The sequence below is a fragment of the Xenopus tropicalis genome, chromosome 8, assembly GCF_000004195.4.
Source record: "Xenopus tropicalis strain Nigerian chromosome 8, UCB_Xtro_10.0, whole genome shotgun sequence".
NCBI lineage: Eukaryota > Metazoa > Chordata > Amphibia > Anura > Pipidae > Xenopus > Xenopus tropicalis.
Window position 1 is genome coordinate 140,341,838 of NC_030684.2, and position 21,748 is coordinate 140,363,585.

Genomic DNA, 21,748 nt, shown 5'->3' on the forward strand with positions numbered 1-21,748 from the left:
ATGGCACACACAAGCAGCATAGGGCTGGCAGAGCATGGAACACACAGGCAGGGTAGGGCTGAGTGTGGCACACACAGGTAGAATGGGGCAGAGTATGGCACACAGAGGCATCATAGGGCAGGCAGAGTATGGCACACACAGGCATCATAGGGCAGGCAGAGTATGGCACACACAGGCATCATAGGGCAGGCAGAGTATGGCACACACAGGCAGCATATGACAGGCAGAGTATGGCACACACAGGCAGGGCAGGCAGAGTATGGCACATACATGCATCATACGGCAGACAGAGTATGGCACACACAGGCAGCATAGGGCTGGCAGAGCATGGCACACACAGGCAGCATAGGGCAGAGTATGGCACACACAGGCATCATAGGGCAGACAGAGTATGGCATAATATGACATAATATAATTCTTTGACATATGAATGATGGTTGATATCCCTGCAGTGAGGACGAAGCATTTGGGTTTTTGCTGCTCTACCACCATTGTGATAAAATGGGTGTGGTTTAAAGGGGGTGTGGTCAAAACTGGCTTCCATTAGCGGCTCTCCACCATGTATGCTGAAGAAATTCCGGCCCTCGGCACCGCAGAAGTTGGACAGCACTGCTGTAGACCCTCCCATTCCCCTTCCTTATATGTGATGTTATTTGCCCCCATCATTCCTTTCCTGTTCCTGCTTTTCACGTGTGAGGAGCTACTCCAGGGGTTAGGAAAGCAATATTTTTTTTTACCTCCGGCATTTGTTCATCCACCCCAACATTTGTTCACCCACAACAAATAAAGAACCCTTGTGGGTACCAAGCATCTGGTGAGTTCTGCTATCTGGCAAAGATTGCCCACAGTGGTTGTGCCCAGCTCCATACAGGCCCAGGGAGAGGGGTCTCAGGGGAAACTTACAGCAATTGGAGTCAGAATAAAAGGTGCTTAGTGCTTATAATAAATAAAGTACCGCCTATTGTAAAATATGAGGATATTAGAAGTCACCTCAAAGTTCCATGACCTGTAGAAAAACACTCAGTACTTTTATATGGCCATGGAACCCCTCTGTGCCTTATAATATCCCTATATGTTACAATAGGGGGTACTTTATTCACTATATAATATACAAGAGCCACAAATAACCTTTATATGGCCATGGAACCCCTCTGTGCCTTATAATATCCCTATATGTTACAATAGGGGGTACTTTATTCACTATATAATATACAAGAGCCACAAATAACCTTTATATGGCCATGGAACCCCTCTGTGACTTATAATATCCCTATATTTTACAATAGGGGGTACTTTATTCACTATATAATATACAGGAGCCACAAATAACATTTATATGGCCATGGAACCCCTCTGTGCCTTATAATATCCCTATATGTTACAATAGGGGGTACTTTATTCACTATATAATATACAGGAGCCACAAATAACCTTTATATGGCCATGGAACCCCTCTGTGACTTATAATATCCCTATACATTACAATAGGGGGTACTTTATTCACTATATAATATACAAGACCAAACATCACTACCGTGTGACCTGCTCCAGCCCAGGTATTCCTGTCTGATAAACTGAGTGCCCAAAGGCAGTCATGTTTGGACTCGTTTGACAGGCCCATGAATAATAAGGATGATATGGACAGATAATTGCCATTGGCAAATTATTATATTTGTTTCAAATTAAAAATTGATTTATGTATCTAAATTATATTCAGTGACCATGCTCTATGTGTATGTGTGTACAATAGATGGTACGGATTTAATGTTTATGAATCAGTGATTGTTTCAGCTTGAAAAAGAGCCAGAGAATGGTTTTAAAACATCACTATGGAATAAAAAGTCTTTTTTTAATTACTAATTCCGGTGCTGCCCATTGCTAAACTCAATGTGCCCATAGGATTGGGGCCACAATGGAATTTGCACCTGAATCTTGGAAAGGTTTTTTTGTCTTGACTTAGAATTTGTTTATTTGGCACACCCAGGAGGCACGGGGGCTTTTTCAAGAATTTTTGCACATAAAATATGCTTCAGATATATTGTTCAATCTATGAATAACATGTATGTTTCTAACCATTTTTAAGGCATAAAATATTTTTATTTAAAAAAAATTGTCCTTTTTTTCAAGGAATTTTGTTTGAAAAAACTGAATATAAACCCAACAACTGAAAGCTGTCAGTTATGGGTCAATTAATCAGATCATATAACAATAGATAATAATGTCCCTGATACAAACACCCCTATCCCTTCCTTATGGTGGGAGAGATGATTATCCATTTACATAATCCATTTCCATGCTCTCCACGGTCTTCTCTGTACGTTCTCTAGATCCATGGGTCTTTATATGGTGAAAGATCAGGAACACTGTCCATATGAATATAATGGGAGCCAATATCAGTCTGGTTACATTCAGCAGTAGGTAGTTGTGTTGGACTGGGAACAAAAAAAGTAAAAAAAAAAATAAATGAGAAAACTTTCATTTCTTTTTTTCTTGTTCAAAAATGGCAAAATACAATGCAGATATAATATTCTGTGTAGGACAAAGATCCCTTTGATATTCAGCTAGAAATTGCAAAGAAACTAGAATTTGAATCTTTAGGTAGTGTTTTTTTTAACCACTCTATCAAGGGTAACTACATACCTCCCAATATTTAAAAATGCAAAGAGGGACAAAAAGAAATGCCACAGTGACATTTTTTGACCACACCCATTTTTTTGCAACCACACCCCCTAAATATCACTCTCATTTTACAAAATTTGGCAGGTTATTTAAAGTTTGAATACATTTTTGGGGGTTTGGGGGGTCTTGTTTTATGTGTTATTGCAGTTTTGTTAATGAAGGTGAAGTTGCCTTTGAAAGGAGAAGGAAAGGTAACAACTAAGTAAGCTTTATCAGAAAGGTAAAATAAGCCATAAGCACTCATAGAAATGCTGCACTGAGTCCTCTATCAAAAGAAACATAGGATTTCTTGTCTCCTTTTTTGGGAACATGGCCTTCGGTATCAGATTTCCTGTCTTTTAGGGCTCATTTAGGTTTGGGGCTTGAGTCTTCCCAGTTCTCTCCTCTCTCCCACTCCCCCTCCTTCCCTCCCTTCTCCTGCTACCCCCTCCCATAAGAATGCATAAGAACTTACTACACCCTCCCTTAGGAATATGTGATCTGAGCTTCCAATGGCTATAACTGCAGCAGGAAGCTACCAAGACCAAGCTAAAATGGCAGCTGCTGTCAGAGGGTGCTTCTAGGGCTCTTTCTGGTGAATAAATATAGCTTTCTAGGTTGCACTAATGTAGTGAATCCTTCTCCTTTAAGTCGGATGTCAGACAAGGCGTAGGGTGTATATTTTTGGCAAGCAGAAAAACACTTGACGAAAATTCCGCCCTAAGCCTTATACATGTGGAATACGCTTGGGTGCAGGCACATGATATTTAATTATGAATGGAAGTCAGACTATAGGCACCAGCACTAGGTAAGGTTTCTTACTTTTTGGTACATTTCTGGAGCTGTCTGGTACATGTTAGGGGGCACCACAGTTGAATTGGGTTGGGAGGTTTAATTCAGCATAAGGACAGTAGATACAAGGGCTTTCATGCTAGCGTGCCTTATAGATTCCTTTTTAGAACAGTATACTGCATCAGGCTCTAATACATATTGTCATTGTGTTGAATTCACTCAATAAAACACTTCTAAATATTAATAAAAATATTTTAAAAGGAAGGAAATGTTAAGGAAATGGGACATGGCATCTGAGGCCTTTGGTCTCCATCCTCTGTTTCCCTTCTGTAGGTATATCTCTCTGACTGTACAGTTACAGAAACTCACCAGTAGGTGGTGCTGTTGTTACAAAATTCATTATATTGGCAGGTAACTTAAATAGCTCTGATACTGAATTAAACATTTAAGGTGCATTTCAAAAGTGCTTAGACAAGCACCCTGAGACATTTTACATTCAGTTTTTAAGATCTACTTATCCTTAGAAATGTGTTATCTAAATTTGTTCTAATTTTTGACATTTAGATGGAATTATAGTTTCCTAGTTTCCACTGTATGTAAATTATAGGTATGAATATGTAAATATATTCTTAGTAAGCTTTATCAGCCATACAGCCATCAGCACTCACAGAAACGCTGCACTGAGTCCTCTATCAAAAGAAATGTTTGTATATATTGAGGGAAAAGCCCCGCACTACAACTCAAGTATAGGGTGCTCAATGTGTAATAATAATTAAAGCGAAGAAAAGAAAAAAGAACACATTTGACCTGGCACACCTATAAGTAACCATAAAAACAAATCTTTATTGTATTCCAAATAAAAAGGTTTAAAATAAGGGGAAACAGGAAGGAGATTTAAAATCAATACCCTATACCTGAAAAAAGGTCACACTGACAGATCTGTAGGTCAAGATCTCTCTTTTGAGCTATTTCAGGGTTTGTTGCTATCTTGATTAAATCTAACAGGTAAGTAGCAAGTGTGTTGCAAAACACCAATTCCTTGATTAAAATGGAGGGGACTTGTACTTTGTTGCAACAAATGTATCGGGTTCGCACCACTCAGATTAACTTGACAGAAGTAAGTATCCTAATCTATTTCCCAAATTTTTATTATTGTGCTTCTTGTATTTCAGTTTTTGTATGTAATAAAAATAATACCACAGTTTGTGTGAGATTAAATGCTCACCAATTATTGATGTCCAGGTTGTGTGTAAGTATGTATCTTGGTCACAACATACTATAACTAATAGTGTAACATATTATCCCCACACACCAATAAGTTTGTAGGATGTGTCATATTAGTGACATTGCTTTAGTTCAATATATCAGGTAAGTACCAAGTGCACTGGAAATCTGACTTCACCTTAAATAGTGGCCAGAATGCCACCATTAATTCACTGTATCAGGTAAGTGATAAATGTACTCAAGATCGAGCTACTCGGACTCCACCATAAGTAGTAGCTGAGCGCAAATAGTTTACGTAAAATTCTGACTATGGTGACATGACCTGTTTCCAGATACTTATACCTATTACGCTGAAGGATAATATAAAGCCGTTGGGCAACGCTTGTTCCACATAAGGTTAGTTGCTGACAAGACGTTAGTACCACCTATTCACCACTATTCATGGGGCACGCTGGTATTATAAAGTGTACTAACATCAAGCCCTCATATAGATATCTATAGATATAGATTTCAAGGCAAATTACTTTTATCGCTGTTCGGCTTTCCCCACTGCCCTGGTCGTACAGGGGGTGAATATTAAGTGCAGTACTACCGGTGCTTAGGCTACGGGCTCACACGGAGCTCGGACAGCTCCCAGCCCTTCCAAATAACACGGAGCTCTGGCAGCTCCCAGCCGTTCAAAATTGCATGGAGCTCAGGCAGCTCCCAGTCGTTCAGAATTACACGGAGCTCAGACAGCCCCAACCGTCCGAATACAATTGTTTTTATGGTTACTTATAGGTGTGCCAGGTCAAATGTGTTCTTTTTTCTTTTCTTCGCTCTATCAAAAGAAACACATGGGGCCTGATTCACTAAAGTGCGATAAAAATTATCGCACGCTTTTTTGCGTTAAATTTGTCGCGATAATTAGCGCGCAATTCACCATAGTATTATCGCGTGCAATAAGTCTCCATTTTCGCATGCGGTATTTCTTGCGCTAGTTTTACCGCATGTGTTAATTTCCGCACTATAACTTTTGCGCGCTAAATATCGCATTCAGCTATGCGAAAATTAACTCCTACTACAGGCAGGCGAAAATTATAGAAAAGTACAGTAAATGAGTTTTTGGCAATAAAATATGGACTTACAGTGTTATTTATTCAAGTATGTGTCTTTTTACTCAATTTTACTAAAGTCTTGGAATGTATGGAATTTCGCTACTAATATACAATCCTATAGCGGTAAAAATTTAGTCGCCAAAATATACAGTACAATAGTGGTAAAAATTTAGTCGCGATATTATACAGTACTATAGCGGTTAATATGTTATCGCCAAAATACACAGTACTATAAAGGTAAATCTTTAGTCGCACAAAATACATTACTAGGTATAATAATTATACAAAAGTACAGTAAATGAGTTTTTGCCAATAAAATATGGACTTACAATGTTATTTATTCAAGTCTGTGTTTCCCCCAGAGTGACGCAGCTGCCAGTTTGCAGGGAAATGGTCATTTTTAATACAGTAATTTTACGAAAGTATTGGCGTGTATGGCTAATATGGCGTGTGTTCATTTGCGCGACTATTTATATGCGGCTACAAGTGATGAAATGTTTCGCCAGGCATGGATTCGCAGCAAATTTTTGGATGTGCGGGGAATTTTCGCGTGGCAAATTTTTTTATGCGTTTTGCCATTGGCGGATGGTTTTGCGAAGCGCATAAAAAAATTTGCTGCAGATAAATTCGCCACACGTCCAAAAATTCACTGCGAATCCATGCCTGGTGAAACATTTCATCACTTGTAGCCGCATATAAATAGTCGCGCAAATGAACGCACGCCATGTTAGCCATACACGCCAATATATATTTTTATTGGTTTTTGGGCTTTTTTTTGCAAATAAACATTTATACAGCACCTCTCTAGCACTCTGTGCTCTCCCAGGGCAAAATGTCGCCAGTTTTATGCTGCCGATTGTCGCTTGCGTAATGTCGCGACAATTAGCGCATGCGATAAATAGCATGCATGCGGAAAACACCGCACATGCTATTTATCGTGACAAACCTATCACATAAAATACCGCGCGTAAAAAAGCGCAAGCATGCTTATAGTGAATCGTGCGAAAAGTCGCAAAAATTAAGACGCAATAAAATTTTTAGCGCACGCTATAAATAGCGCACGTTTTATCGCACTTTAGTGAATCCGGCCCATGATTTCTTGTCTCCTCTTGTGTACACATATTCTTCAGTATCAGACTTCCTGCTCTCAGAAAAATCCTTCAGGGCACTGGAATGAGTCTGCTCAGTTTGATCCCCTCTCCCCCTCCCTTTTCCTCTTTGTGTAATCTTAGCTACCCGCAGCTAGAGGTGCAGCATGGAAGCTACTGGGACCAAGCTAAAATGGCAGCTGCTATCTTAAACAAAAAGAGGGAGATGCAAGGGCCATTTACTCAGGTATAGTAGAGATTTCTGCAGAACAAATGTAGCGTTCTAGGTGGCACTAATGTGGTTAATCTATGCCAAAATGCCTTTCCTTCTCCTTTAATGCCAAATGTCATACAAAGTGGAATAAACACAAAAGGCGTATAAACATGTAAATCACCATGTGGCCTACAAAATATTTTACAAAATTTAAGTGGAAATACACCATAATCTGTGTTTAAAATAGTATGTATTGGCACCCGACAGACTTAAGGGTTAAATGAAGTATAAATGATATGGGAGCACAACAAGAACCAGTCATACCAGATGGTACTGGCTGCCCTGGATAATTATGTAGGGACCCATAGGGTTAAGCTTTACTTCCCTACTTTCTGATATCTGTACTGTTATAGGGCAGAGCCCTCTGTACTCAGGTTACAGCTGAAACACTATCCCTCATAGGTTTAGTGCCGGTTGACTACTCCCCTTGGCAGACTATATAGTGTCTTGCACAAGGAAGTGGCTTCGTCTTTTGGCTGCATGCTGTGTTCTGGACAGAGCCCAACTGAGCCTGGACCAGAACATAGGCCCAGAAGCCATTTGTACCCTAGGGGACCTCATACCCTAGTGATAAGTCGGGGACAGGGCCCTGTGAACGAGGTAAAGCCAGCACAGTCAGTTATTAATAGCACCCTCTAGGAGTGGTGAGCATAGTCAGCTTAGCTAGAAAGGGCAGCACTAGCCCCAACCAGGAGTTGTAAAAGGGTTTAGCCTACCCCGGCTCTGTAGTCGTTCTTTAGGGACCGGTTTTATTGGACGCCAGGTACCAGTGTTAGGAGCTCTCCCCTGGACCACAGTCGGCCGGAACACTCCCTTCTGAAAGGTCTATATCTCGGGTATCAACTAATCCTCTGTGCATCCTCCAAGTGGGGTATTCTGTTCCTTGAGAGTCACATTTGCCATATCCACTGTGACCAATTCCTATACTGCTGTGACTGTGAGTATATACCCTGCTGCACTGTTCCACTTGTGCCTTGTAAATAAACCAGTTGTTATCGCATCATAAGAATCCTCTGGCATCCATCATTGCTATTTGCACTACACACCTCAGCTAGTTGTAGTTCAACTACACCCTCGCTCCATCCTAATTCTCCCATATAGCGGAGGCTCACTCCTTTGTATTAAGTGTCGCATGTAACCCATGCTCTCCATTACACTACTAGCCTGGATTTGTCCTTAAATAGGTCAAATAGGTGTTACAATTACATTATCAGAAAAGGCACGAGGGGACCCACAAAGGATTATTCCAGCTGCTGCCAGAGATACCCAGTCTTGGTTGGGCTCCCTTGTTTGTGTATGAGTGGGATAATGTAATGGGTGGGCTGTAGGCAGATTCTGCATGGATTGGGAATAGGGACAAGGGACATTGGGGCATATGCCAATTTACATGGGTGGGCCGGGGTCACAAGGAAAGGGTATTACAGGTTTACCAGAAAAGGTTGTAATAGTGACCCAGTCTTTATGGAGTGTTTTAATAACTAGGCAGGTAAGATACTGACAACCCTAAATCAAAACAGAAACAAAGCGATGCAAATATGGGTGGGTTTTACCTTTCTCGACTTGTAATTGGAAATCCATCATGCTGCTCCTCTTCATCACACGGCCATTTAGTGCTTGTACCTCACAGGTATATTCCCCAGAATTATTCAGCGCAAATGAAAGTATTTTGTATTCATAAGATGTACTGAATTCTTGTACTTTTGTCTCATTTCTGTAGAAAGCAAACTGCAGCTCTGTAGTCTCTCTGTGTGGGCGGAGCTTTGTGTCACATGTTATGGTCATGTGATCTCCTTCTGTCACCAGATTTGCGCTCACATTTATTTGTGGGGAACTGAACAGCTCTGGAAATAAATTGAATTCAGTTGAGAGGTTATTATTGATTAAAGAAAACTATCCCTTCAGAATTAATACATAGCCAATAGGTAATTTCATACTAAGTGACCTATTAAATAATCTCGCCAAACTGGAATATATATATCAGTAAATATTGCCCTTTTACATCCTTTCCCTTGAGCCGCCATTTAGTGATGGGCTGTGTGCTCCCTCAGAGATCAGCTGACAGGAAGTGATGCAGCTCTAACTGTAACAGGAAGTAGTGTGGGAGCAAAAGGCAGAACTCTGCCCATTCATTGGCTGATGGGGCCTAGCATGTATGTGTGCCTTGGCTTGTTTGTGTGCACTGTGAATCGTACAAGCCAGGGGGCAGACCTTGCCACTTAAAATGGCAATTTACTATTTAAAATTATCCGATTATCCATACTACTAGAATAGTGTTTTACATATGACCTGTTTTATGTGATATATTTTTTATAGAGACCTGCAATTTTCAGGGGTATAGTTTCCCTTTACCATAATGCAATAGACAAGCAAAGCACTACCTTCTTATAATAGAAGAATAAGTAATATTAATAAGGGCAAAAAAGAAAAAAACAGTCTTAAATATTTTATATAAAGAAGGATAACCAGGGTTTTTATTGTTATTACTGCCACTGATCAGTTTAGTGTAACTACTGAATGTTTGCTTTGGAGTTGGGGAAACATTGGAACTCCTTCCATATATACATACATACATACATACATACACGGCTGCTGGTAATTCACTAAGTTTATCTTTTGCCTAAAGGTTTATCAGTAGTACAGATACAGTTATTAGCAGTTATTAAGATCTCACCCTGTATGTGGATATGTGCCATGTTGCTCCTCTTCCTCACACTGCCGGTTGGAGTTTGTACCTCACAGGTATATTTCCCAGAATCCTCCAGCTGAGCTGAGGGGACTCCATATTGGTTGGATAAACTGAATCCCTGCACATTGTGCCCATTTCTGTAGAAAGCAAACTGCAGCTCTGTAGTCTCTCTGTGTGGGCTGAGCTCTGTGTCACATGTTATGTTCATGTGATCTCCTTCTGTCACCTGATCTGGCCTCACTTTTATTTGTGGGGAACTGAACAGCTCTGAAATGAAAATAATTTATTAAGTTATTTTAATATATTGTAGGGAACCATAGGGTTAATCTGCCACTATGGCTTTAAACCCTACTACTTCTTTATTTCTGCTGTTACTGGGCAAAGACCCATGTATCTAGTTCACCCTTATCTTATGCCTTATTGGTTATTTGGGTTGACCACGCCTCTTGCATTCTCATATAGTGTTTAGCAGGAGGGTGTGGCTTTCTCTTTGGTTGCCTCTGTGTCTCAGGAACAGGTCACTGAGGCCCCAGTAAAGCCTTATTTCCCCAGAGTTATCACCCACTCTGGTGATGTTGGGGACAGGGACCCCATGAATGAGGACTAGTTAGAAAGTTACTCTTGTAAGAGCACTCTCTAGGAGAGGGAAGGAAACAAGAGCACTTTCAGCTCCACCAAGGAAAATAGCTGGGAGTACCCTTCCATGCAGGCACCCTTCCATATGTTGCCTCAGCATAGGGCCACGGTTAAGACATAGGAGACAGGCAGTATCTTAACCCTGATCCACAGTCGGCTGTAGGACTCTTAAAGCTAGGGGTATTCAACCTGAGGACTGAGGTATCTATCCTGACTGCTTCCAAAGGGGTGCCAAGCTGACCAGGTGCATTTACCCTGCCCAGACTCCCAACAGAGGTGGCATAAACAGGTGTGCATCCTCTCTTGTTGTGAGTACTATCATTTACCATCTGTATGTGAGTATCTTGATAACCCTGCTTATTCAATTGTCTTTGACAATAAACTATGCTATAGTTCAACTGCAAGAACCTTCTGGCATCCATCTTCCAGCTAATCTACACTGCACATAGCTAAAGTGAGTTGTAGTTCCAGTACACCCTTGCTCCGCAGTTCTCTTCCATATTGAGAAGGCCCATCCTGTTTAAGAGAGTCGCATTTACCCCATGCTCTAACACCTATACAAGCCTGCATTTGAATATTTTATAGCCAAATATGGGTTACAATATTACAAAGTACTACCAAATGTCAACATTTACTAAAAAAAGTTGCACGAAAAAGTCACTGCAAGAAAAGTCATAAAAAAACTTTTTCAAATTGTCGCAACAAAAAAACAACTTTATTGAATTGTCATAGTTCCAAAAAGTTGAGTTTTAACTTCAACATAATCTCGGCAAGTTTAACCTGGTGAATTGTCAAATTCAGATTTTTAGCCTCTTCGTCACACCGCAGGTCTTGAAAAATTTGCAGCGTTTTCTCTCTGAGACTTTTTGTGCTTAAAATTTTATTTGATTAAAAAAAAATTGGTGGTTAATAAATGAGTCCCGTCAAGCTATTCACCTCCTCAATAAAACACTTTGTAGCCTAAGGGGGCCTTTTATTATGCTGGAGGACCCTTCTTTTGAAACTTTAGAGGTTTTCAGATTTTTGACGCTGGTCTTGTGACATCGATTCAAACATGTCTTCATGAGACAAGTGACTTTTATACAACTTTTCCCATGTTACTTTTCCATTTGAGACTTTTAAGTCAGACATTCATGAAAATGAGTTTATTCTAATTTTTAAAATTAAAAAAAAAATGGAAATATTAGAGTTTTAGTAAATCTGCCCCTAAGTTTACTGCCCTGGCACATTCCCCACTTTAGTATGTTAGGAGAAGCATAGCTATATTATATCATACAATGTGCATACACTGATACACTGATACATTAAAGAGGATCCTGCTAATTAGGTTTTAAAAGTAAAAGGAGTAGGGAGAAGGTTTAAGGGAGACAAGTAATAGGGAAAGTGAGAAATATAGTATTATTAGCAAATTAGCAAAGAGGTAGTGGAGCGAGAAAATGGGCTCAACTAGGGGAAATATCCACAAAGTAGATTAAAGAGACTGCTTGAAATATGAAATAATGGTTGTGTCTGATAGAGCATGAACGTGAATTTCAAAGAACCGGTGTAAATAAACCTTTAAAGGCAGAACATGAAGATCTGAGAAGATACCTGTTGAGTAATAGATGGTGAGCAGATTATAATGAGCTGTTTGGTGAATACTTGAAAATAAGGGCACAGGTAAAGTGGGGGGAGATTGGGTTCATATAAGGGAAGGCCCAAGTGCCACCAGAAATAAAATATATTTTACATTCCCTATCTGATCCCCCATGTTCCACTATGAGGGGGCAGCCATATTTGTGCAGCAGGATTTCCTTAGCATTAGAATCTGTAACTACAAAACAGTCAGGCTTAGGAATTTCAATTAACAATGACTTACAAAAACAGCCCTATCAGTAAAAAACCATCAACACGGCCTATAGGGAACTTCTAATGTACATTCATATTTTGCAAAGTAGTTTTTTAGTTTCAGTATCACTTTAAGGACACACTGCTTCTCATTTACTTCTCTCTTTTATTGAGAAAGGATCTAATTTATCCCTTGCACCCCATAAACTGGAGTTACCCCACATATTCATGATGCCATAGCTGGCCTAATATTGGTTGAAATTTCTCATGTCCCCTAATTGGTGCATTGTTGTGTCTAATAGTGTGTATTTGCACTTTTCTTTCAATAAGTGTTAGCACTTTTCAAAACACATTGTGGTATATAAGCTTCATTGCTGGAGATGTGTTAATTGTTTTTATTTATTTGTTTAGATATTCCTTGAAGTGAATCTTGTTCTGTTCCAAAGAATCTCTGTCTCTTTGTGAAACCCCATATACTAAGCCCTCCTCCCAATGGGAAAATTTGTTCTAGCCAGATAATAGAAAATATAGCCCACATTTTATAAAAGTTTCTTTCTTTTGCTTGTAGTAAATAATTTCTAGTAAGTTGATGTTAACTAAATATTTCATGGGGGTGCTGTGTTAGAAAATGTTGCACAAAAATTCACACTGTTCCATTCATTTTCGATGAGGCTAAAAAACTCAGATTTTTTAATAAACAAATAAATAAGGGAGAATTTTTTTTCATACTTACTATAATTCTCCTTTCCTGGTCACTCTCCATATCAGTTTTAAAATCGGGAGGCCCCTCCCACCCCGCCTACATCCCAGACTGTTCCTCCCTCTCAAAACCTTTAAGAACACCCATAGGTACCCACCTACCTCGTCTAATACCAAGTACCAGACTACAAGTGTGGGAAATGCTGATATGGAGAGTGACCAGGAAAGGAGAATTACGGTAAGTATGCAAACAATTATCCCTTTTCCTGGTCACTCCATATCAGCATTAAAATTGGATCTACCAAGCCATGCTGAACCCAATGAGGTGGAAACAAAAACAGAGACTTGAAGAACTGCAAAAATTAATTTAATGAGGAAAAAGCCAGATGAGAGCCTGAAGCAAAGGCATGACTACTGGACTCGGACAGGTCTAGCTGATAATGCCTGATGAAAGTCCTGGCCAAAGACCATGAAGCCACCTCACAGATCTGTGCCGAAGGTACCTCTGCCCATGCTGCCCAAGAGGTTGACACAGCCCTGGTCGAGTGCGCCCTTAGACCCGCTCAATGCAAATTATAATCCATCTGCTAATGGTGGAAGTGGCAGCCCCCAGACCTTTCCGACACCCTGCAGGGATGATGAACAACTTGTCTGACCTCCTAAAAGAATTAGAGACCTCCAGATAATGTTTTAGGCAATGAACTGCGTCAATCTTCTGTAATTCCTCCAAATTCTGCACATCCGCAGAAAAAACGGGTAAGGATATCTCCCTTTTTAAATGGAAAGTTGAGACCACCTTAGGCAGGAATGACTTGACCGGCTTAAGTATAACTCTGTCATGGAGAAAATAAATGACAGGGAGAAAAAAAATTCCGGGAGAAAAACTTCGGCAACTGAGTGTTGAGATGGGTAGCCATGAGGTCAATTGCCAAAGGTCCCCACTTCCTGGACAAATCCTGGAAGACCTGATGATTCAGACTTCAGTCATGACTCGACTCATGATGGACTTCTTGAAGCAGTGAACTGCTCTTCATTCCCCCCATGCCTCTTGATGTAAGAGACTGCAGATGTGTTGTCTATTAAAATCCTGACCACAGAGGCCTGAAGCGTCCGGGAGAAGGACTAAAGGATGGCAGCCGTTGCTCAGTGTCCTCCTCAACTTTGCTTTTTTCTTATGTTTGTCGTGTTATTTTTTAGTTTTTTTGCAACCTGCAATGCTCTCATCTCCTATGACAGACAAACTCTCCTGGACATTAGACAAAATTCACAATCCGGACCTTCACAGACTGAATTTTTTATGAACAGAGGTGACTTACCTTGGCTACCTTGGCAGAAGAAACACCGGAGGAAAAGGGGGAAAAGAGCTGGGATCCTGGTCAGGCTGAGGAACAGACAACACCGCGCCCCACTTCCCATTCTTCTTCTAGCGAACGTCCAGTCTTTGGAAAACAAGCTGGATGAACCGGGCCCACCTGGTGACTGGGATAGAAGAAGCCATGGTGCCCAGGAGAGACATCAGTTCTCTGGCTGAGACCAGATCTTTCTGCAGAAAAGACTTTGCAAGGCTGATGATGGCCGAAATTTTCTGGGGAGGAAGAGAAACTGACCCCTTGATGGTGTTTAACCAAGCTCCCAAATACACAAGAGACTGTGTTGGAGTCAGCTGGCTCTTCTCCATATTCAGGAGCCATCCATCAGCTTCCAGAAAACAGATGACTCTGTCACGATGAATCAACAGAACCTACCTGCTTCTTACTGAGAGGAGGATGTCATCCAAATAATGCCATATGGAAATACCTTCCAGTCTCAAGGCTGCCACTAGGGTGACTAACAATTTGGAGAACACCCTTGGAGCCGTCGACAGACCAAAGGAAAGGCAAGAAAACTGGTGCTTTCCAGTAATGGCAAAGCGTAGAAAGTGCTGATTGGCCACTGAGATTGAAATATGGAGATAGGCATCTCTCAAATCGATGGAAAGGAGCCAATTCCCTGGAAGGATAGATGAGATGATGGAAAATATGGACTCCATCTTGAACTTCTGGACCCTCAGATGCTTGTTGATGAACTTGAGATCCAAGATGGGTCTCCATCCCCCTGAAACCTTCCTTACTAGAAAGAGGACTGAGGGGAGGTCTTCCATGGGGACTGGGACTACTGCCTTCTCCTCGACCAACCAATCTACATAATAGGAAAGAACCTCTCTTTTTTCTTCTGAGTTGGGAAAAGAGGAGGCTACGAATTGGTCGGCTGATGGAAGTGAGGTGAACTCCAGCTGATAGCCCCTTCTTAAAACATCCAGGACCCTACGATCTGAGACGGAGGAATGCCAGACATCTAGAAAATTCCCCAACCTGGCCCCTACTTCGCTGATTATGGACGACTAGTCAGGAAGACTTTTTGGATGACTGAGAAGGCCTTGACTTATCACCTTTAGGAATGAATGCTACTAATCATACACCCAAAACCCTCATTTTAAAATGCAATACCAATTCTACAGGGAAAAAATCAATTCAAATAAGATTTAGTTGACATCTGCACCTTGTCTGTAGTGTAATGAAAGGGATTGCTCAGATGAGGCACTTTTTTGCTGTGACAGATCCATGAAGTACATGGAATAAAAATAACTGGGGGCAGATGTAGGTGGGCAACTCACCCTGTATGTGGATATGTGTCATGTTGCTCCTCTTCCTCACACTGCCGGTTGGAGTTTGTACCTCACAGGTATAATTCCCAGAATCCTCCAGCTGAGCTGAGAGGACTCCATATTGGTTGGATGAGTTGAATCCCTGCACATTGTGCCCATTTCTGTAGAAAGCAAACTGCAGCTCTGTAGTCTCTCTGTGTGGGCTGAGCTCTGTGTCACATGTTATGGTCATGTGATCTCCTTCTGTCACCTGATCTGCACTCACTTTTATTTGTGGGGGACTGAACAGCTCTGAAAGAAAAACATAAGCCAAAATATTATTTAAAGTCAGTTACAGATAATTATTAACAAGTATTTATAAAGTACCAACATATTCTATAGCGCTGTACAATAGGAGAAGGGAATATACATGAAACAAATACAGACTGGTAAGAGGGTTGTGCTCATTAGCCCTTACAGTGGGGAAAGAGAATGCAGGAGAGATGTATTGGGGGTCTACTCTGTCCAAAAGTCAGAAACTAATAGGATTCCAATGTACTAATTCTGGCTAAACATAAAGCTCAACCTGCACTCGCCAAAGGTTGGAAATGTGTTCAAACGGGTCGGTGGGAATTGTATGTTCTGCTCAGAGTTCTGTGGTTTTGAAAACAGATTATTGATGTGATTTAAACCCCCATATGTAATAAAAGGCCATAAGGTTGCCCAGGTGCAGTAACCCATAGCAACCAATAAGATGCTTGTTTTTAATTAGGTGATAAGTAAATTCTACATGCTGATTGGATGCTATGTGTTACTGCTCCCGGGCAAATTTAGAGGCACGTTTATGAAAATTTGTTTATTTCTGGCCTTGAAAAGTCATATAAACTTGACATGGTATAAATTTGAATTAAACTCAATCATTGCTGTATTTATAAAATGTCACGATAATGCTTGAATGTTTTGTATGAAAAAGTGAGTTTACACTCTGAAAATGCAGAATTTTTCGAGTTGAAAATTTTGTTAAAACTCGAAAAATTTGAATTTAAATGATCCTAAAATGGCTGCTGGAGCAATTCCTGTTTGGGAAGAATAATTCTCTTAATTTTTTCCAAATAGGAATTGCTCCAGCAGCCATTTTAGGAGCATTGGAAAACAATCAGTTTCACACGAAACTGGGTTAAATAGGAAACAATTAGGGGATTAACTTCCCCTTAAAGCTGTGTGAAACTGAAAATAATGAGGGGATTAACTTCCCCTTGGAACTGGGTGAAACTGAAAACAATGAGGGGATTAACTTCCCCTTGAAACTGAGTGAAATAGAAAACAATGAGGGGATTAACTTCCCCTTGAAACTGAGTGAAACTGAAAACAATGATGGGATTAACTTCCCCTTGAAACTGGGTAAAATAGGAAACAATGATGGGGTTAACTTCCCCTTGAAACTGGGTGAAATAGAAAACAATTATGGGATTAACTTCCCCTTGGAACTGGGTGAAATAGAAAACAATTATGGGATTAACTTCCCCTTGAAACTGAGTGAAACTGAAAACAATGATGGGATTAACTTCCCCTTGAAACTGGGTAAAATAGGAAACAATGATGGGGTTAACTTCCCCTTGAAACTGGGTGAAATAGAAAACAATGACGGGATTAACTTCCCCTTGAAACTGGGTGAAATAGAAAACAATTATGGGATTAACTTCCCCTTGGAACTGGGTGAAACTGAAAACAATGATGGGATTAACTTCCCCATGAAACTGGGTTAAATAGAAAACAATTAGGGGATTAACTTCCCCTTAAAGCTGTGTGAAACTGAAAATAATGAGGGGATTAACTTCCCCTTGGAACTGGGTGAAACTGAAAACAATGATGGGATTAACTTCCCCTTGAAACTGGGTAAAATAGGAAACAATGATGGGATTAACTTCCCCTTGAAACTGGGTGAAATAGAAAACAATGAGGGGATTAACTTCCCCTTGAAACTGGGTGAAATAGAAAACAATTATGGGATTAACTTCCCCTTGAAACTGGGTGAAATAGAAAACAATGAGGGGATTAACTTCCCCTTGAAACTGGGTGAAATAGAAAACAATGATGGGATTAACTTCCCCTTGAAACTGGGTGAAATAGAAAACAATGAGGGGATTAACTTCCCCTTGAAACTGGGTGAAATAGAAAACAATGATGGGATTAACTTCCCCTTGAAGCTGGGTGAAACTGAAAACAATGATGGGATTAACTTCCCCTTGAAACTGAGTGAAACTGAAAACAATGATGGGATTAACTTCCCCTTGAAACTGGGTGAAATAGGAAACAATGATGGGATTAACTTCCCCTTGAAACTGGGTGAAATAGAAAACAATGATGGGATTAACTTCCCCTTGAAACTGGGTGAAATAGAAAACAATGAGGGGATTAACTTCCCCTTGAAGCTGAGTGAAACTGAAAACAATAATGGGATTAACTTCCCCTTGAAACTGGGTGAAATAGAAAACAATGAGGGGATTAACTTCCCCTTGAAGCTGAGTGAAACTGAAAACAATGATGGGATTAACTTCCCCTTGAAACGGTGAAATAGGAAACAATGATGGGATTAACTTCCCCTTGAAACTGGGTGAAATAGAAAACAATGATGGGATTAACTTCCCCTTGAAACTGGGTGAAATAGAAAACAATGATGGGATTAACTTCCCCTTGAAACTGGGTGAAATAGAAAACAATGATGGGATTAACTTCCCCTTGAAACTGGGTGAAATAGAAAACAATGAGGGGATTAACTTCCCCTTGCAGCTGGGTGAAACTGAAAATACTGAGGGGATTAAATTCCCATTGAAGTTCAATGACTATTCTACTATCCCTCTGCTATTCTAAGCCTCCATAGGACTCCAGTGGTACTCAAAAGATCAAACCTGCCAATTTTATTTTTTTACAAAAAAAAGTTAATTAAACATTAATAAATCATGAATTCTGGGAAATATTTTCAATTTTATTGTGGAACAATAGCAAACACAAATCAAGTTCTGGTGAAAATCCATTCATGAATCTCAAAATGATCTAGAAGTAAGAACAAAATCTGACTTTATCTCAAAATTGCTTGGTAAATGTGCCCCATAGTGTTTGTTATTACATAACCCCAAAAGTGCTTTATACAGACCTCAGAGCTAGGGTGGAAATAAATGGTTCTGAGAATATATATATAAAATCAAATAAAAACTAGACAGGGAAGCTGCTCATGTTAAGAAGATGCCCAGACCAAGCTGATGAAGTACATAATGCTACAAGCCCCATACTGTTCCCTGAATTCTATTGGCTATCTCCTACATGAACTTTCCAGCAGTGCCGTGCCTAATTACTGGGCCCCAAAGCAACATCATTAGGCCCCTATGCTTACGCAATTTGTGTAACTTCAAAGAAACTTACATAACTTACATAACTAATGCAAAAACTCACATAAACTTCCATATCAAGCACTGACAGGTAGTGATGAGCGAATATTTTCACCAGGCATGGATTTACAACAAATTTCCACATTTTGCCATTGACAAACTGTTTCACAAAAACTTGCGGAAAAAATTGTTGTGCATCCCAAAAAGTTGCGGTTGCATCTAATTGGGCGTGGTCACATCAGATTGGGCATGGTCATGGCAAAATGGTCGCGGTCGTGGTAAAGACACAGGCAACAATAAAAAGATGTGGGTGACAAAAAAAGTTGCGCAACAACAATGGTTTGTAAATTTTTGGGACAGATTTGCTCATCACTAATGACAGGGGCAGAAATGAGTGTAGGGTTTAAATTGAGGGCAAACTCCACTGATTCCCATTGAAGTGACTGTTAATTAGCGCATTAACTATTGGAACTCTTTATATGAACTCCTTATTGAGTAACATCAAATGAAAGGGGCATTGCCAACATTTTAGTACTGCCCCCCCTTGAAGACATCACTCTATCAGGGCCGGAACTAGGGGTAGGCAGAAGAGGCAGCTGCCTAGGGTGCAACAATTGGGGGGCACCAGGCAGGAACCTCTCCTGCCTACCCCTAGTCCCCATAGGCGGAGGGTGACTTTTTTGTTTGGGGAGGCTAAAGATGGCCCATACACAGACTGACCTACAGCAAATGTGACACTTAGTGGATTCGCTGCTGGTGTAAAAAATTAACCTCCCAACTCCCTCTTGCCTTTCCTACTGACTCCCAGGGATACTGCGCAAAAGTGCGGGGGGTGCTTTTTTTTTACCCTAAAATGTTTAGGATGTAAAAGTATTCATACGTGCACTTCTGTTAGGGGTTCTCTATACATTTGTGTTTGGGATCAGTTAGCTTAAAGGGGTAGTTCGCATTCGAATTCACTTTTATTTTTAATGGTTTTTCAGTTATTTAGCTTTTTGTTCAGCAGCTCTCCATTTGGTATTTCAGCAGCTATCTGGTTGCTAGGGTCTTATTTACCCTAGCAACCAGGTAGTGGTTTAAACAAGAGATGGGAATATGAATAGTAAAGGGGCCTACTTGGAAAAATAAGTAATACAAAATTATAATAATAATAAAATTGTAGCCTCACAGAGCAATATTATTTGGCCCCCATTTGAAATCTGTATAGAGGCAGAAGAGAGGCAAATTATTCAAAAAAATTAATTAGGAAGACCAATTGCAAAGTTGCTAGGAATAGGCCATTTTATAACATACTAAAGGTTAACTTGAAAGTGAACCACCCCTTTAGATGTGTTTATGTTATGTAAGTTTTATAGCAAGAAAGGCAGTGGGTACTGACTCCCCATTATATACAGTGAAACACAGTGGGTACGGATGGCAGATATTCAGGCCCTGGCACTATAACACTGGCACTGATACACAATATTGGCTCCACTGTAACTTACTATAAATGAACAAAACAATGACAAAAAAAAAATAGTAAGTGCAAAAAACAACAACAAATATATAAACACACAATGAGCTTTTTCAGAGGGAAAGAGTTAACTTACCCTCCATGTGTTAGGGTAGGGGATAGATTATAAATTATTATAGATGTCAGGTCAGGCAAAAAACTATTTAATGTCAGCTAGTGATTCTTTAGAACTGTATAGTGCCTGTGTATAGTACCTGTGTATAGTACCTGGGTATAGTACCTGGGTATAGTACCCGTGTATAGTACCTGGGTATAGTACCCGTGTATAGTACCTGGGTATAGTACCCGTGTATAGTACCTGTGTATAGTACCTGTGTATAGTACCTGTGTATAGTACCTGTGTATAGTACCTGTGTATAGTACCTGTGTATAGTACCTGGGTATAGTACCTGTGTATAGTACCTGGGTATAGTACCTGGGTATAGTGCCTGTGTATAGTACCTGGGTATAGTACCTGTGTATAGTGCCTGTGTATAGTACCTGTGTATAGTACCTGTGTATAGTACCTGGGTATAGTACCTGGGTATAGTACCTGGGTATAGTGCCTGTGTATAGTACCTGTGTATAGTACCTGTGTATAGTGCCTGGGTATAGTACCTGTGTATAGTACCTGTGTATAGTACCTGTGTATAGTACCTGGGTATAGTACCTGGGTATAGTGCCTGTGTATAGTACCTGGGTATAGTACCTGTGTATAGTGCCTGGGTATAGTGCCTGGGTATAGTGCCTGGGTATAGTGCCTGGGTATAGTACCTGGGTATAGTACCTGGGTATAGTACCTGTGTATAGTACCCGTGTATAGTGCCTGGGTATAGTACCTGTGTATAGTACCTGGGTATAGTACCTGTGTATAGTACCTGTGTATAGTACCTGTGTATAGTGCCTGGGTATAGTACCTGGGTATAGTACCTGGGTATAAAGACAATGAATTTTAGGAAGGCAAAATTTAGCTCCTTAAGGGCAGCGCTTCAGGGCATAGATTGGGGCATTATGTTTTCTGATAAAAATACAGAGCAGAAATGGTTGTCATTTAAAATGATATTAAATCATTACTGTTCTCAATTCATTCCATTAATAAGAAAAAGTAGAAGTGTTAAGAATCACCCTATGGGGCTTAACTCTGAGGTAAAGAAGTTAATAGGGAAAAAAAGGAAAGCTTTTAAGAAATATAAGTCAGAGGGGACAGTAGCTGCGTTTAATGATTATAAACACTATAACAAGTGTTGTAAAACAGCAATCCGGAAG

The 21,748-nt window shown here is 40.2% G+C and overlaps 1 protein-coding gene across 1 annotated transcript in view; it reads right to left on the reverse strand.

Moving 5' to 3' along the window:
* Window positions 1-2,268: 2,268 nt before the first annotated feature.
* The window catches only part of LOC100494460 (Fc receptor-like protein 2), a 31,304-nt gene continuing 11,824 nt past the window's right edge, over window positions 2,269-21,748 (reverse strand). Inside the window, exons 5-8 of the mRNA XM_012969452.3 lie at window positions 15,635-15,916; window positions 9,805-10,086; window positions 8,684-8,974; window positions 2,269-2,432 (exon numbers count right to left, since the gene is read on the reverse strand). Coding sequence (XP_012824906.1) covers window positions 2,269-2,432; window positions 8,684-8,974; window positions 9,805-10,086; window positions 15,635-15,916 — 1,019 coding nt within the window. The remainder of the gene's footprint in view (window positions 2,433-8,683; window positions 8,975-9,804; window positions 10,087-15,634; window positions 15,917-21,748) is intronic.